Genomic DNA, 14,684 nt, shown 5'->3' with positions numbered 1-14,684 from the left:
CGTCCATAAGATCTGTGTTTAGGTGAGACTAATGTCTCTTATTCACTCAGTCCGTCTTGAACTCCACTTGATATCGGGAAATGTGCTCTCTACTAGTAGGGGATTGAATCCACTGCCTACCAATAATAACCCCTCCGCACATCTGAGATGACAACATTGTTTATATCAAAGCCCAAGTCTCCACCCCGGGCTCTTTTTAACTTGAATTGGAAGAGACCGCATTGTTTTCTACTCGGTTGAACAAACAAAGTCTTCCCGCGTGCCAGAAATGGTCATAAGCCCCGAATATTGTCCGCAAAGTGCATTGAAGTATCAGAGGGATCAGCGACATCGGTTACGGATGTACTCTGCAAGTAGTGCTACGTATCCTGTGCGTCTCTTTCCTCGAGTCTGAAAACGGAGAACTATAGAACGAGTCCTTACTTAGTAATATAATGTTTCGGAGTATTTTAATTGTGTGGGAGCCGTAAGGGGCAATCAGAGACTATGATGCATACATCTCATTCTCGTGACAAATATTGTGCCGTAGGTGCCGAATAGAGAAGACAAAAGAAGGCACCTTATCAAGGTATAGTAGAATACAGGACTCAACCTATCTGGAGGGAGTCGAAAATCAGAATTAAAGTAGGGTAGACGTCATATGTTGTGCTGGAGCCGAACAGCTGTCTGTCAGCCAGGCCGGTCATGGTCAAGAAACGCAAGGAGTAGACGTACATACCGAGGTTTAGACCGAAAGCCATGATGTCTTTTGGAGTTTAGGATAGTAAAAGAGGAAGAAGACGACGACGGCGATGAGGACGACCAGCGTGGGGATGAACATGAAAGTAAAGAGGAAGAGAGTGACGCCGAAAGCTAAGCTCTGGCCGGGGAATAACCGGCGAGCCATGGGTTCGAGGAGTGATAGGACCGAGAGCATCGCTCGATAGTGGTATGGAGTTGGATATGGATTAAGGTGATATGATCGAATTGTATGAGATTGCGATGGACGAGCTATTGATCGATAGCAGTAGTAATGAGTTGTTGATGTCAGGCCAAGCGGAGACAATATCCGGTCGATCTGTCCACGGCCCCTTTGCTCCCACCCTTGTTAACCCTCAGATGGACGAGTTCCCTGCTGGAAGTACCCCGTGCATGTCGAGTTGCTTATATTCTGCGCAGAAGGCTTGTATAAGAATCAGTATGCGGATGCCTGCAAGGGTGCTCCATTATTGAAGGTGAAAAAGACATCTCATTGGCTGGAAAAGAATACTTTGCGCCACAGGTCCATTGTTCCCCCCACAAGTCCCACTCGAATTGCGGCTTGTATAGCCTCAGGCAAGGCGTAGGCAGCAGGATTCTCGACTGCAGTGAAGCAGCAACAAGGGGACATGGTCTCCTCTCTCTTACATGGGTACGCTGGAAGGTCTGCCCATTCTGCTGATGCTTGTTGTGTCCGGGCTGTACTCTGCGCTGGAAATAGCAGCATGTTGAGCGAAGATACAGATGCAGGTTGAATAAAGGCCCTTGAGCATCCGACATCCGATACTCCGTAGGCAACCACCAATCCAGCCCCAGCAGGGCATCACTCTTTGTTTCTTTGGTTGAAAATACCAGAAGTCAATACTCCACCTTCATGACGGGTCGTTCACATTGGCCGAGCCCTGTAGGGCTGACGAGCTTAACCCGTTCTCGGCTATTTTAGAGCGAGCAATGGGGACTTGGGGATACGTTGCACGACAGATCAAGGAACATCATGGAAGGAGGGCAATCAGGAATCCCGTTAGGGGAAGCAATGGCCTGCTCCTCCCCACCCGCTCTCCTCTCCTGCTCTCTTCGTTCTTAAGCGCCAACTTCGCTCCTTCCCAACCATCTGGTTCTACTCCAGACTCCAGCGGCTACTGAAACTCATCGGACGAGCCCACTCTCTCCATAAGATGCGGATGGCCTCCTCGATCGCTTTCTGTTCTGTTTACGTTTCTCACTTCCAGTCGACTAGCCAATGAGTCTCACACCCAACTACCGGCCGCCAGAGCAGGCCCATACAGACAACCACGGCGTAGACTGGGTTGTCCACTACCAATTTGAGGACATTGGTAAGTCTACCGCGACGAGAAGTCAGTCAGTCTAACCGGGACAGATATATCCAAGGCAATTGACGAATTCGAATCGCTCATCCACGATCTTCACGAAGCCCACCTCGAGACGCAAGTACGCCATGGACATGGGGCATCGCTTCTTGTATTCATTCGGGTTCCCTGGATGCACCTGGGGAACATGGTTCATCAGTCAAGGTAGGACGTGCGACGTTTCCTGGTGACGCACAATTAACGATAGCAGGGTCAAGGACTGGCTATACGGAATTATCCACGAGCTCCCCGTCGGCGACGACGACACGATAGCGGAATCCGAAACACAAGCCGAAGCCCTCCGATCCGTATACCACGCCGTGACCTGGAAGAAATCATTGGGAGGGGCACATATCACACCGAAGCATCGGAAATGGAAGAACATTGTGTCGGCCTTTCCTCTGCACGACCAGGCGGCAAATGCAGAATTGTTACGGAAATGGAGCAAGACAGTACTTCTGACTGCCGAGGATCTGGATGCGATTAGGTCGCTGTTTGGGGAGAAAGTGGCCTTCTATTACGCCTTCCTCCAGTCGTACTCTTCATTTCTGGTGTTTCCAGCGGTCTGGGGAGCGATCACTTGGTGGTACTGGGGCTCCTACTCGATTCCCTTTGCTGTCGGGAACTGCATTTGGGCCATGGTCTTTGTCGAGTACTGGAAGATCCGCGAGACGGACCTCAGTCTGCGATGGCAGGTCAATGGCGTTGGAGCTCTGAAAGTGACGCGCCATCAGTACGTCTGGGAGAAGGAAATCCAGGATCCTATCACAGGCGAGACAGTGCAATACTTCTCGCCGTATCGCCAGTTCCTCCGCCAGCTGCTGCTTATCCCATTTGCCACGATCGCCAGTCTCGCCTTGGGTGGCCTCATTGTGGTAACCTTTGCCATGGAGGTCTTCATTTCTGAGGTCTATACAGGGTCGTTAAAAGGTTACCTCGAATTTCTTCCGACGGTTGTGTTTTCGCTGTGCTTGCCCTCGATCACCGGATTCTTGACTGCTATTGCCACGAGGCTGACAAAGTACGAGAATTATCGCACACAAGATCAGTATGACCTCGCCCAGACGACGAAGCAGTTTGTAATGAACTTTATTACCTCCTTCCTTCCGACTATCCTGACGGCATTTGTATATGTTCCATTTGGCGCGACTATAGTGCCCTATCTCGACGTTGCCCGTCGCAGCGCGCCTGCAGACAGGACAATCGACCCCGGCCGTCTGCAACAAGAAGTAATCTACCTGTCAATGACAGGCCAGGTGCTGGATTTCGGACAGGAAGTAGTTCTTCCCTACGTAAAGCGAGTTGTTATGCAGAAATGGCGCGACTATCAGAATGCCAAAGAGGCCGTCGCGCATCGACGGCGCGCCTCGACCGCCACCCACCAGGTGCTGTTTGACAATCCCGACGAAAGTGACTTTCTCACGCGAGTCCGCAACGAGGCCGAAGCTGACGAGTATAATGTGCACGAGGATACCCTAGAGATGTGCGTGCAATTTGGGTATCTGACCCTGTTCGGGGTATCATGGCCGCTAGTTGCATTAGGGTTCTTGGTGAACAACTGGCTGGAGCTGCGTGGGGACTTCTTCAAACTCAGCCTTGAGTGTCAGCGACCGCCGCCAATTCGGGCAGACTCGATTGGCCCTTCGTTGCAAGGCTTGGAGGTGCTCAGCTGGCTGGGCACGCTGTCCACAGCGGCGATTGTCTACCTCTACCGCGGCGGGATGGCCGAGGTCCGCCTATCGTCGTTCCTGTTGACAATACTGGTTGCCGAATGGGCGTATTTGGGAATGCGATTCGCGGTGAGCACAGGACTGCGCAAGGTTCTTAGTAACACGCTGCGCCGAGAAGAGGCCAAGCGGTATGCAGTGCGCAAGGGATACCTCAAGACGTCAACGACTGGTGGAAGCCCGCCACGGGGGAAGCTCCGGGTGCGCTTTCGCGATCGCGTCAGTGTCTACACGAGTGCAACCGATCCACCTTCCCCGCAGAAGGACGATGTGCTGCATGAGGCTACAATGGAATCAGAGAGGCGGTTTTGGTCGGGCAAGGCCCTGGACGATGGAGTGCGCATCATCAAAGCTCTAGGGAAGACGCAAAAGGGCGAGAAGTCCGAGAAGGAGATGTAATTCTGTATCGACCTGTAGGATTTAATTAATGGAATCCTTATGGAGCGCTGCGAAAGTACTAATTAGGCGGCTTACTCTGGAGATCGTAGGGCTGGCCCCCAACTTGTCCCAGGTCGCCAACTTGCCAAAGCTGACAGGCCAACTACCCCGTACTTCTGCGGCAATGCCAACTGGCTGGCAGGCTGAGCCAGAGGCCGCGTCATAGTGCCAATGTATCAATAGAGGCTCGAGCTCACAACCTGTGGGCGCAAACAGGAATCGAGATCTCGGCTCTCTCTTGGCCGTGTACAAATGACAAAATGAAGGATCATTGGAGGCTTGGATCCTGCAGGATGCTGAGACGCGGTCCAAGCCGACAAGCGTTTAGGCGTGGGTTCACAGCATGTGCTAAGCCGTAAGCAGTGTAACAGCCATCCTTACAACATGCGCCAGGCAGCAGGATTCTGAGTCTGACTGCTGGGAATGGCAAAAAGAAAAGAAAGTCGTCTATGGTTCGGACGAAGCAATTGGCCACCGTACCTTGGCCAGTGGCCACAGGGCACGAAAGTGACTATAATCAATAGCAATGAATTAACCGAATTGAAGATGGGGATGGATTATGCCACAATAATGCATCACATCACAGCTCAAGTCACAGCTCACAAGGCTAGCCGACTCCGAGCGAGCGCCAACGTCATTCGGTGTAAGGATTGTGGAATCCTCATCCACGAAGGAAGAATCGAGCGAATTCGACGCTAAAATTAGACGATCAGCCATGAGCGAACTTGGTAAGGCTGCTGCAATTTCCCTTTCAGGGCTTCTCCACTTTTTGCTTAACAACGATGAATGGTGCATTCGCTGTACCTGTGGAGCCCTAAGTGAATCCCGGTGGATCAGGACAGGGCAGGACTGGATTCGCTGCCAAGTGGCGAGGACGAGGCAGCGCAGTGGCGCAGTGTACAACGCTGTCAATAAATACGACGCCTGCCCCGGATTCTGTTCTTCTCGTATCCATACCTCACTGCGTTTATCTCCATCGATCCACCTCTTCCAAATCAGATTCAACAACCACCACAATGAAGTTCCTCCTCTCCTCAACCCTCTTCCTCGCGGCCCTGGCCCGCGCCCAGCAGGACAACAACGACGACAACACCCTCGGCGAGAACATCGATAATATCATCGACGACGTGACCTCCGGCGCCGAGGACGTTGGCACAGCCGTCAGCACCGCCATCGACAGCGCCACGGACGCCGTTACAGACCTCCCTGCCGACGCGTCAAGCTGGGCTGAGTCGGTCGCATCCGACGCATCCAGTTGGGCTACCGCTGCCCCTGAAGATATCACCTCGTACTGGGAGTCTATCTCCTCTGAGGGCGCGTCAATCTTCACCTCTGCCTCCAGCGACTGGTCCTCTGCTTGGGACAGCATCACCTCCTCCGTTAACGACGACGTCGCGTCCATTACGAGCAGTGTTTCCGACTCGGCTTCACCTACTGAGACCTCCACTGAGACGACGAGCACCGATGATGCGGATGAGACCTCGACCTCTACCGAGTCGAGCTCCGATGAGCCCACCGAGAGCCCCTCCTCCACTGACGACGCTGACGACGCCGAGAGCACCGATGAGCCCCCTGAGGATGCGGCTACCTTTGCTACGCCTTTCATGGGTGTTGCCGGTATCCTTGGTGTGATGGGTGTTGTTGCTGCTCTGTAAACGGGACAATCATCTCTTGTTGAACGCTTGAATACTTTGCATATCGAACATACTGCTGTCGCAATACATACATACCACTCGCTGTCTATCTGAGCTTCTTTCAAGGACGATGCCACAAGTACTGGATCGGTACATGATAATGAATGGATGGGGTAAAGGATAATTTACGTCGGTCGCTGGCTGCGCTTGCACTTGCACTTGGGAATGTAATCTACGAATTGAATCAACTGCATGAACAAACAACACCTCTTAGACACTCACTATTAAATCTTTTGTAGGTTGGGGCCTTCTGATGTCCGCTACCCCTATTCCTCTTCCAGTCCCCGGACTCCAGACACTCCTCTGTGGACGCGCACGACGAAAAAAAGACAAGGGCTCGTTATGACGCCATAGGGCAAGCAAATGACGCATTTCTACAATACATGCATAGAAACTCGCAGTCGCAGTCGCAGTCGCAGCGGTTCTGCATACAGACTGTATACTGTACGTACAGAGTAAGCTTAGGTCTCACCAAGACCCCAAAGATGCCTTGCTTACACCGCTGCTTGGCTCAATTTGGTATTGGCATAGTGAAACCGACGCGGCTGTTGGACTTGTCTGGGCTCACGGCTTGCAATCTTGCAAATTGGGAGTTGGATGTTGAGAGCGAGGTCTGCGGCTGAATATGTAGACTAACATGTAAGGCGTGCAGCGTGGAATTGCGACTGCGACATTATGCCCCCTTCCTTAGGATGCTTCTGAGACTGAGGCACACCCAATTCTAGTTCCAGCTGTTCTTGGACCCTCTGTTTAGGTCGCAGTTCGACTCATACGATACATAGGATCAATGTCCTAGCTTACTGTACAGCTGATGGGTTCTCGCAGGTTGGATATATACATGGTGGATTGTACAAGTACAGAGTCGGGTCTTTCCCAATTCTAGTCAGCCCTTACTCGACCTTTGCCTCGCCCGTCCCTGGTCTTGAGTCTGTCCCTCCATCATCCTCTTCGTTTTTTCTAGTAGTATCCACCGCTTCGCCCTGCGTCAACGTCGACCTCGGCCCATTGAAGACCTTCCTTGCATAGACGACGTAATACGCCATGCACGCGATCCAAACGAACCCGTTTATCACGACGGTGTAGTTCATTTCGTCCGCTGCGATTGGTCCCCTATCAGCATGACCCCAACAAAACAGGATAGGGAAAAAAACTCACCCCCCGGACTCTTAACAGTCGGAAACATACTAAGCACAAGCCCAAACCCGAGCCACGTCACAGCCACCCCAGCAATGTATTTACTAACCCTATCCCCCGTATAAAACAACCCCGGCTTAAACCGCCCATTCCAGACAAGTCGACAAAGTATAGGCGTCCCCCAAGCGACATAATTACTCGCGACGAATAAACTGAATAGCGCGTTTGCCGCGACGCTGTTGATGAGCACGAGAAGGCCGAAGATTATGCATGTTCCTGCTAGGAAGAGGATTGCGTTTATGGGGGCTGGTGTGTGGTAGAGGGGTGTTATGTGGCGGAGGAGAGGGTAGAAGGGTAGAGCGTGGTCGCGCGCGAAGGCAAAGACTTGGCGGGAGGCTGCTACTATCTTTTTGGTTGTTAGAGGGGGTGGGATGAGATGGGACGGGGATGGGATGGGGAAGGTACCAGGGAAAGTCCGATGAGGAATTGAATGAGGATCAGGACGGCCATGAAGCCTAGTGCGCCGTGCTTGCCTAGGGCGTCGTAGTAGATCTAGGTATCACGTTAGCCCTCCACACAAACCAACAAGTATAAGACGGGAGGAAATACCTGAGCCATAGGCTGCCCAAACACCGTCCCCGCCGTATTCGCAACAACAGGATCCATAACAGCCGCAATAACACTCAGTACCAAAAACCCAAGAACACAAGCCGAGCCCGCCGAGAACAGTATTCCCCTCGGCACAGCCTTCGCAGCATCAACGGCCTCCTCGCTCATATGAACACACGAATCGAAGAACCCAATCGCCCAGATCGGCGACATGAACGCGAGCACAAAATTCCACCCACTCGGCCAGTTGCTCAGGTTATCGACGTGCGCGAAGACGTACCGTCCTGAGTTTAGCGATCCGCCGCGCGTGACTTTTCCGACGGGGAGGGCGACCACGGTCGCGATGATGAGGGCGACATTGATGAAGATGCAGATTGTTTGGATGCGCGGCATTATGCGCGACGAGAGGATCGTGCATGCTGCGTGGATGAGGATGAGGCCTGCGTAGAGGCCGTAGATTGTCCCGTTTGAGGCGGACCAGGTCCCGTCGCGCGCGATGGAGATGCATGCTAGGATTAGAAGGGATAGTGTATCTTCGCCCATATCAGTAACGCTATTCCAGATGAGTTGATGGGGAAAAAGGAAGGGTACAATCAACCGAGCAGATCCCCCCAATCAACCCCAGGGTATTGCTATACCCGACCAGGAAACTCAGCGGGTTCTTCCACTTTTGTCCGGCAAAGTAATGCGTCCACCAGTAGAGTCCTCCGGCCGTGGGCATCGCGCTCGCCATATCGGCCATCGCGAGGCCGACGGTGAAGATTAGGATGCTGGCTGTGAACCAGCCCTGCGCGCGACACACGTGTTTGTTAGCAACTGCGGGGATTACATGACACCGTCGTACAGAGTAAGATAAGCGAGGGAGGGAGAAGAGGAGGAGAAGGAGAGGCACACCCAAATCATCCCCGCAGGCCCGGCAGGGAGCGAGAACGCAATGGTGGACGCGATCGAAGGGACGAGGCCCATGATGCTGAATGCGATCGCGAAGATCTGCAACGTTGAATATTGCCTGCGCAGCTCCTGCTTGTAGCCCATTTTGGCGAGCAGGGCTGCGTCGGAGGTGGAGGAGAGAGCCTGAGCTCCTCCGCTTGCGCCGGAGTCGGCGCGTGGAGAGTCGGCGCGTGGAGGGTCGGCCATGATGTCGTGAATTTGAGGACGAAGAGTTGAAGATGTGAAGAGAGATAAAGAGGAATGCAGGGCGAAGGATCAGGAAGAGTAAGCCATCCCTGGTGCCAAGTAAGGGGGGCCCCAGGATCAGCGCTGATCGAGCCAAAGCCCGCGAACAGAGGGGCCGTTGGACTGTTATTGGCCAGAATACAGTTCGTCTGGCACTTAGACTGCTTGATTGGGCATCCCTGGGATAATGGTGACCATCGGGTCTCGTCCCATAGTTGGCGATGGTCCAGGTGCACAGAGCTTAGTTACGAGTAGCAGGATACTCCGAGGGAGAATTATCCAGAAGCGTCCATGGCCATAAAGGAGACCTGGTTTTAACAGAGAGGGCAGAATCTATCCATCGAGGAGGATCTCGTGTCATAGATTTTATTGGGTGGTCGCTATCAGATCACAATTGGTCTTATGTGGACCACCCGTCGGAATTATATAATGGCACCCACGGACAAAGATAACCAAGCAAAACCATTGATACGCTCGAAAGACAAGCCCACGAATGGGGAAACAAACAAAAGACACAAAAACGAAGACCAGCCAAGCTAACGTCCATGGACTGTCAGTGCCAAGGTTACACCTGCTCGGCCCCCCTCGGAGGGTGCGGATATGCCCCTCCATCTATATCCTCAACCCCATTGTTATCAAGCTCATGCGGCGCATACCCATAATCCCTCTCCGACCCTCTCCCCCTCTGCCCCTTGCCCCAATCCATCGCATTTCCATGCCCAACACCTCCCGTTGGATTCCCATTCATCCCATTCCCATGCGCCCCGGCCCTCGGCGAAACCGGCCGATTCAACGTCGTGGTATCCGAATAACTCGGCCTCCCCATACTCGCGTCGCAAGAGCCAGCGCCCATCTTAGCCTCCCACTCATTAAAGTCCTGGCCCGGATTGACACTCTCGTACGAGGCTAGCGTGAGGACGTAGTAGAAGCCGCAGGCGAGCAGGGATCCCAGCAGTGGGCCGACCCAGTAGATCCAGTGGTACCCCGGGAAATCGCGGATTATGACGTCCGGGCCGAGACTTCGGGATGGGTTTAGGGAGCCGCCTGTGTAGTAGTCGCCTTTTGTATCATCGTATTAGCATCGCGGATATGGAGGAGGGAGAGGAAGGGGAGTAGTACCGATCATCTCCGTAACGAAAAACGTCAATCCGATTGCCACCGGGGCAAGGAATGTACTCTTATGCTTCACGACTGCTAACATGATAACGACGAACACCAGCTGCGCGGTCAGAAACATCTCGATGAACAGACCCTGGCTTATTGACGCGCCGCCGCCCAGTCGGGTCGTTACATTGAGATCACCCGGGAAGAGAGCGCTCACGACAGCCGCCGCCGCAATCCCGCCGACTATTTGCGCCGCGAAGACGAAGAGACCGCGGACGACGGGCATACCGCCTACGAGGCAGAGGGCTAGCGTTACCTATCACCAAGTACATCAATCAGCACAACCAGAATCTGGCAATAGACGGAGAAGAAGGGAGAGGAAGAGAGAGGAGAGAAAGAAAAACTTACAGCCGGATTAAACAACCCGCCCGTAATGCGATAAAAAGCCCAAATATTAACCACAAGCGAAAACCCAAACGCGAGGCTCGAGTAAAGCAGCGCATCGGTATTCGGCGGCGCGCCGTCAACGGGCTTCGGTGTATTAGCCACCTGTGTCCCCGCGAAGCTGAAGAAGAGGAACAGGAACGTCCCGACGAACTCGCCCGCTGTTGCGATGATGTTGTTGCGCGCTGTATCTGCCAATTGCAGCATCGGTAGCTGGGTCCTGTTGCGCCGTACGACGGGCGAATCGCCGGAATTTGTGGCGGGGTCTTGAGAGGCCCGGCTGGGCCAGGGTTTTGGGAAGTGCATTTTGCTCGGACTCGGGGTTCTGGGTGTGAGTTGGGTACGGACTGATTGACTGATTATGCTAGGGCAAGGTGAAAACGGCGTCGGGGTGTGTGACGAGTCACGGATGCTGGCGGATACTGGTAGGACATACGTTAGGCAGATAAGTATTGGTCCTCTATCTCATTCATATCAAGTCCTTCTTATACCCGTGCTCGCCGCTATGGTTTCTCCAACGTGCAACTGAAACCCTCCAACTTCAGACTTCAACGTCATGACTGGGTATACTGGCTCGGCGTTGAGGCTCTTCATTCGGCCGGGGCCGTTAGTTTAGACTCGGACGTCAAGACGTCAAGATGCGGGGTGTTGGAGAGCGTTCCATGGGCCCTGTCGTGTGTTGTTATGGGTATGACTGGAGCGAAAGTGTCTGTGGTTTGGCAGTTTACACGGTGGCAAGGATACCTCTATATCTGCTGTAACGTAGGACGTTGGGGAGGCTGTCAAGGCGCTATTCAACTGGGCGTTGACTTGTTCCTTCCTGGCTTGGTGATAAGGATCGTGAGTGTAGTGCAATTCCAACAGCCAACGAGGAATGTCCCTTTGAACGGAGTCCCGACGATAACATCCAGCAGTCGCATTCCAAAACTGACTTCGCGGCCCGGGTACTCCTTGCATGCATGGCCAAGGTAGATAAAGTAGCCCCCTACTTCAACCCAAGACAAAGGAAGGTTCATGGTTCATCCCTGATAATCGCCCCGATCGAGCGGCACGCTATTCGCCAGTTCTATACTCTGCGATAAAGAATCCTTAGCGCAGAAACGTGGCGTTAGTATGTCTGGTGCATCAACTCTTATCTATAGATATCTAAACTTTAATAGTTCCCAGACTCGCAGAGTTCATGCAAGTCACTCTTCTTTCTTCATGATAATGTACAACTTGCAGGTATTTGAAATGCCCAATGGGCTATATTCGGAGCAACACAGTATGGGTCCACCCACTCCGCGGAGAAGGATCGGGCTTCGGGACCACGCCATCAATCAGAGGCCGCGGAAATGCGGTTCGGGCGGGATCACCGCTGGAATTGGCTGGAAAAGATAAAAAAAATTGGGTAGAGACGTTGGAGTATAAATACCATGGTTCATGACTGCAGCAGCTTGACGTCTAACCACTGCTGAACCACGTTCTTCCAAACTCAATCGCAAAGACTATTGACACTTGACAGTCATGTCCCTCACACCAGAGCAGATCGGCCTCATCAAGGCCACCGTGCCGGTCCTCCAAGAACACGGCGTGACCATCACCAAGCTCTTCTACGATAACATGCTAAAGGCCCACCCGGAGCTGCAAACCGTCTTTAACGTCTCGAATAAAGTCCATGGCCACCAACCGCTCGCGCTCGCGGGCGCCCTCTTCGCCTACGCATCCCACATCGACGACCTCGGCGTCCTCTCCCCCACCGTCGAACTCATCTGCCACAAGCATGCCTCGCTCTACATCCAGCCCGAGCACTACCAGATCGTCGGCAAGTTCCTCCTCGAAGCAATGGGGCAGGTTCTCGGTGATGCTTTTACCCCGCCCCTTTTGGATGCCTGGGCCAGTGCGTACTGGATGCTCGCGAACCTGATGATTGGGAAGGAGGCAGAGCTGTATAAGGCCGCGGACGGATGGACAGACTTCCGCGATTTCACCGTCGCGAAGAAAGTCCCCGAGTCGGACGTGATCACCTCCTTCTACCTCGAGCCCGTCGACAAGAAGCCCTTGCCCAGCTTTATCCCAGGGCAATACGTCTCTGTCATGGTCCCCGTGCCGCAACTCAACCACGCCCAATGCCGCCAGTATAGTCTGAGCGATAAGCCCAACGAGAAATACTACCGCATTTCCGTACGCAAGGACCCCGGCCTCAACGCCTCCGGCGATGCCTCGGCCCCCGCACACCCAGGCTACGTCTCGAACCTCCTCCACGAACGATTCAACGAAGGCGACGTGATCAAGCTCTCGCACCCCTACGGCGACTTCCACCTCACGAACCCCGACTCGACAAGCCCGCTCGTCCTCGTCTCCGCGGGCGTCGGCCTGACGCCCTTAACAGCAATGGTGAACTCCCTCACGGAACTAGGCAACAACGCCCGCCCAATCCATTTCATCCACGGCGCGCACACGAGCGCGTCGCGCGCGTTTGGGGAGCACATGAAGCATCTCGAGCGTTCCGTTCCGAAGTTGCGCACGACGTATTTCCTTACGAAGCCGGGGGAGGCCGATAAAGCGGGCGAGAGCTATACGCATGCGGGCCGCGTTGATCTGTCGAAGCTCAGTGAGGACGACCTCTTCCTTGAGGATGGCAAGACGGAGTACTACATCTGTGGTCCGACGGGGTTCATGCTAGAGAGTAAGAAGACGCTCCTTGCGAAGGGGGTTGATGAGAGTCGTGTGCATATGGAGCTTTTTGGGACTGGTGGGGTTCCTGCTTCGTAGAGTGCGAGCTTCTTGGAACATGAGGCATTTCGCGAAGCAAAGCGACGCAAAACAAGGCAAGGCACGGTGACGATGATGATGATTTTTCTTCGTAATAATATCCCCGTTTGTTATGGTGTGGATTGAGGCATCGGAATTGGACTTTGGAATTGTGGAATGTGGAAACGGAAATCACGACTCTTATGTACGTAATAGATTAGATTTTAGCCAATCTCATCTCAATTTAGACGACTTTTGATCAGTTCTCACCATGATCTGACCTTTCAAAGTCGGAAACCCGAAGCCGACCGATTTTCCGCCGTAGTTGAAACAGATATTGGAAAGTTTCGGCCGGGATGAGTAATGGCGGCCGCTGATTGGCTGGGCGATAGGAGGAGTGAGGAAGAGCCGGGAACCGAAGGTTAATTGCATAATTACTCAGCTGGTGTATAAATTGTGCACATAAAGGTACAACTGGCAGTGGCGACCAGTGTCAACAAAACGTCAACCTTCAAAATCACCGACACCCGGCTTTCACCGGATCTGCGATACCCATGTTCGAGTGCACATCCGAGTCAAGCCTATGAATGCCCTCTTTGACGAATCATTCTAGACATTGAGTGCAAATAAGGTGACTTGAAGGCCTCAAAAGACACGATGAAATGGGCGTCAAGAACCAACAGGACCACCCCGCCACTCAACACTCGGCTCCTCCCTCCGAGATCTCGGCTTCGACTCCGTGCCCGGTCTTCTCGAGGCTCGATTGGATGTAGGAAGGACTATGCAGGAGCTAAGCGCGACCGTTGGGCCTGGACATGTGAAGGGCTTGGCCACGTGATACCAGCAAGTCCAAATGATCTCTCAGATTCTCACACTTGGACGGTGGACTTGGGCAACCAGCGGAGCCTGCCGACTGCAGAATACGGGGGCTGTGAGATTGCCCGTCGTGTTCGCGATACTGGTGGTATGTAGATAGGCAACGGCCAGGGCAGATGTTTTCGAAGTGATGCGGATCCATCATCTTGATCGGCATACTCCGCGGGTACTATCGATGTACAGAGACATGCGACTTGGTCAATACCTAGATCAGTATCTGTCAGTGCGGGATACAGATGCAGATGCACAGACAGAGAATCTTCAAGTCTTCAGAGCCGTTGATCGCCTTCCTGCAGCATTCCGTAGGATACGCGCGCATATCGCATATCACAGTGGCGGGGGAGCTCCTCCCTCCTCTCCTATCTCTATACGTCATCAGCAACCAACTGTACCCTGGACGGACAGATGGATGGATGATAGATCAACCTGCGTCTTGCAGGCTGCCACTACCCCATCCAACTCCAAGGCCCCAACATGCGACAAGTTCCAACGTTAATGCTCCCCCAAGCAAATATAGACAGGCATCCCTATGCACCGAAGCAGGTCCGCCAGCACGGCGTGTATCCGACTCGTCCAAACCACCGATGTTAGCAATTATGGACGGCGGCCGTTGAGGCTGAGTGAAGCGGATTCGCAGGCGCGAC

The 14,684-nt window shown here is 53.4% G+C and overlaps 5 protein-coding genes across 5 annotated transcripts; 3 read left to right on the top strand and 2 right to left on the bottom strand.

The window, feature by feature from the left end:
* Positions 1-1,748: 1,748 nt before the first annotated feature.
* Positions 1,749-4,385, top strand: BDV17DRAFT_195927 (anoctamin family protein). Its single transcript, XM_073755179.1, has 3 exons — positions 1,749-2,072; positions 2,117-2,270; positions 2,317-4,385. Exons 1-3 carry the CDS (start codon positions 1,979-1,981, stop codon positions 4,229-4,231), a joined length of 2,163 nt encoding a protein of 720 aa, XP_073619242.1. The 5' UTR covers positions 1,749-1,978; the 3' UTR covers positions 4,232-4,385.
* Positions 4,386-5,176: 791 nt separating this feature from the next.
* On the top strand, positions 5,177-6,136 carry BDV17DRAFT_195539 (putative GPI anchored protein). The gene has a single exon (XM_073755176.1). The coding sequence runs from the start codon at positions 5,287-5,289 to the stop codon at positions 5,923-5,925; it is 639 nt and encodes a 212-aa protein (XP_073619241.1). The 5' UTR covers positions 5,177-5,286; the 3' UTR covers positions 5,926-6,136.
* Positions 6,137-6,174: 38 nt separating this feature from the next.
* Positions 6,175-8,863, bottom strand: BDV17DRAFT_254380 (putative GABA permease (Uga4)). The gene is made up of 6 exons (XM_073756765.1): positions 8,602-8,863; positions 8,299-8,494; positions 7,708-8,240; positions 7,564-7,650; positions 7,120-7,504; positions 6,175-7,060 (listed from the first exon to the last, which is right to left on the bottom strand). The coding sequence occupies exons 1-6, from the start codon at positions 8,842-8,844 to the stop codon at positions 6,855-6,857; spliced, it is 1,650 nt and encodes a 549-aa protein (XP_073619240.1). The 5' UTR covers positions 8,845-8,863; the 3' UTR covers positions 6,175-6,854.
* Positions 8,864-9,293: 430 nt separating this feature from the next.
* On the bottom strand, positions 9,294-10,900 carry BDV17DRAFT_195565 (aquaporin). The gene is made up of 3 exons (XM_073755177.1): positions 10,396-10,900; positions 10,003-10,303; positions 9,294-9,942 (listed from the first exon to the last, which is right to left on the bottom strand). The coding sequence occupies exons 1-3, from the start codon at positions 10,735-10,737 to the stop codon at positions 9,449-9,451; spliced, it is 1,137 nt and encodes a 378-aa protein (XP_073619239.1). The 5' UTR covers positions 10,738-10,900; the 3' UTR covers positions 9,294-9,448.
* Positions 10,901-11,670: 770 nt separating this feature from the next.
* Positions 11,671-13,731, top strand: fhpA (flavohemoprotein). Its single transcript, XM_073755178.1, has one exon. The coding sequence runs from the start codon at positions 11,938-11,940 to the stop codon at positions 13,183-13,185; it is 1,248 nt and encodes a 415-aa protein (XP_073619238.1). The 5' UTR covers positions 11,671-11,937; the 3' UTR covers positions 13,186-13,731.
* The last annotated feature ends 953 nt before the right edge of the window (positions 13,732-14,684 follow it).

Source organism: Aspergillus undulatus (assembly GCF_047715775.1).
Source record: "Aspergillus undulatus strain CBS 261.88 unplaced genomic scaffold BDV17scaffold_6, whole genome shotgun sequence".
Classification (NCBI taxonomy): Eukaryota; Fungi; Ascomycota; class Eurotiomycetes; order Eurotiales; family Aspergillaceae; genus Aspergillus; species Aspergillus undulatus.
This window is presented reverse-complemented; position numbering and strand designations above follow the sequence as displayed.

Bases quoted from the DNA above. Each gene is read 5' to 3' on its own strand.
- BDV17DRAFT_195927 (XM_073755179.1), top strand. From the start codon at position 1,979: ATGAGTCTCACACCCAACTACCGGCCGCCAGAGCAGGCCCATACAGAC. The intron at 2,073-2,116 runs GTAAGTCTACCG...TAACCGGGACAG, and splicing joins CTACCAATTTGAGGACATTG to ATATATCCAAGGCAATTGAC. The intron at 2,271-2,316 runs GTAGGACGTGCG...TAACGATAGCAG, and splicing joins AACATGGTTCATCAGTCAAG to GGTCAAGGACTGGCTATACG.
- BDV17DRAFT_195539 (XM_073755176.1), top strand. From the start codon at position 5,287: ATGAAGTTCCTCCTCTCCTCAACCCTCTTCCTCGCGGCCCTGGCCCGC.
- BDV17DRAFT_254380 (XM_073756765.1), bottom strand. From the start codon at position 8,844: ATGGCCGACCCTCCACGCGCCGACTCTCCACGCGCCGACTCCGGCGCA. The intron at 8,241-8,298 runs GTACCCTTCCTT...ATATGGGCGAAG, and splicing joins GGGGATCTGCTCGGTTGATT to ATACACTATCCCTTCTAATC. The intron at 7,505-7,563 runs GTACCTTCCCCA...ACAACCAAAAAG, and splicing joins TCCTCATCGGACTTTCCCTG to ATAGTAGCAGCCTCCCGCCA.
- BDV17DRAFT_195565 (XM_073755177.1), bottom strand. From the start codon at position 10,737: ATGCACTTCCCAAAACCCTGGCCCAGCCGGGCCTCTCAAGACCCCGCC. The intron at 10,304-10,395 runs GTAAGTTTTTCT...ACTTGGTGATAG, and splicing joins GCGGGTTGTTTAATCCGGCT to GTAACGCTAGCCCTCTGCCT. The intron at 9,943-10,002 runs GTACTACTCCCC...ATGATACAAAAG, and splicing joins TTTCGTTACGGAGATGATCG to GCGACTACTACACAGGCGGC.
- fhpA (XM_073755178.1), top strand. From the start codon at position 11,938: ATGTCCCTCACACCAGAGCAGATCGGCCTCATCAAGGCCACCGTGCCG.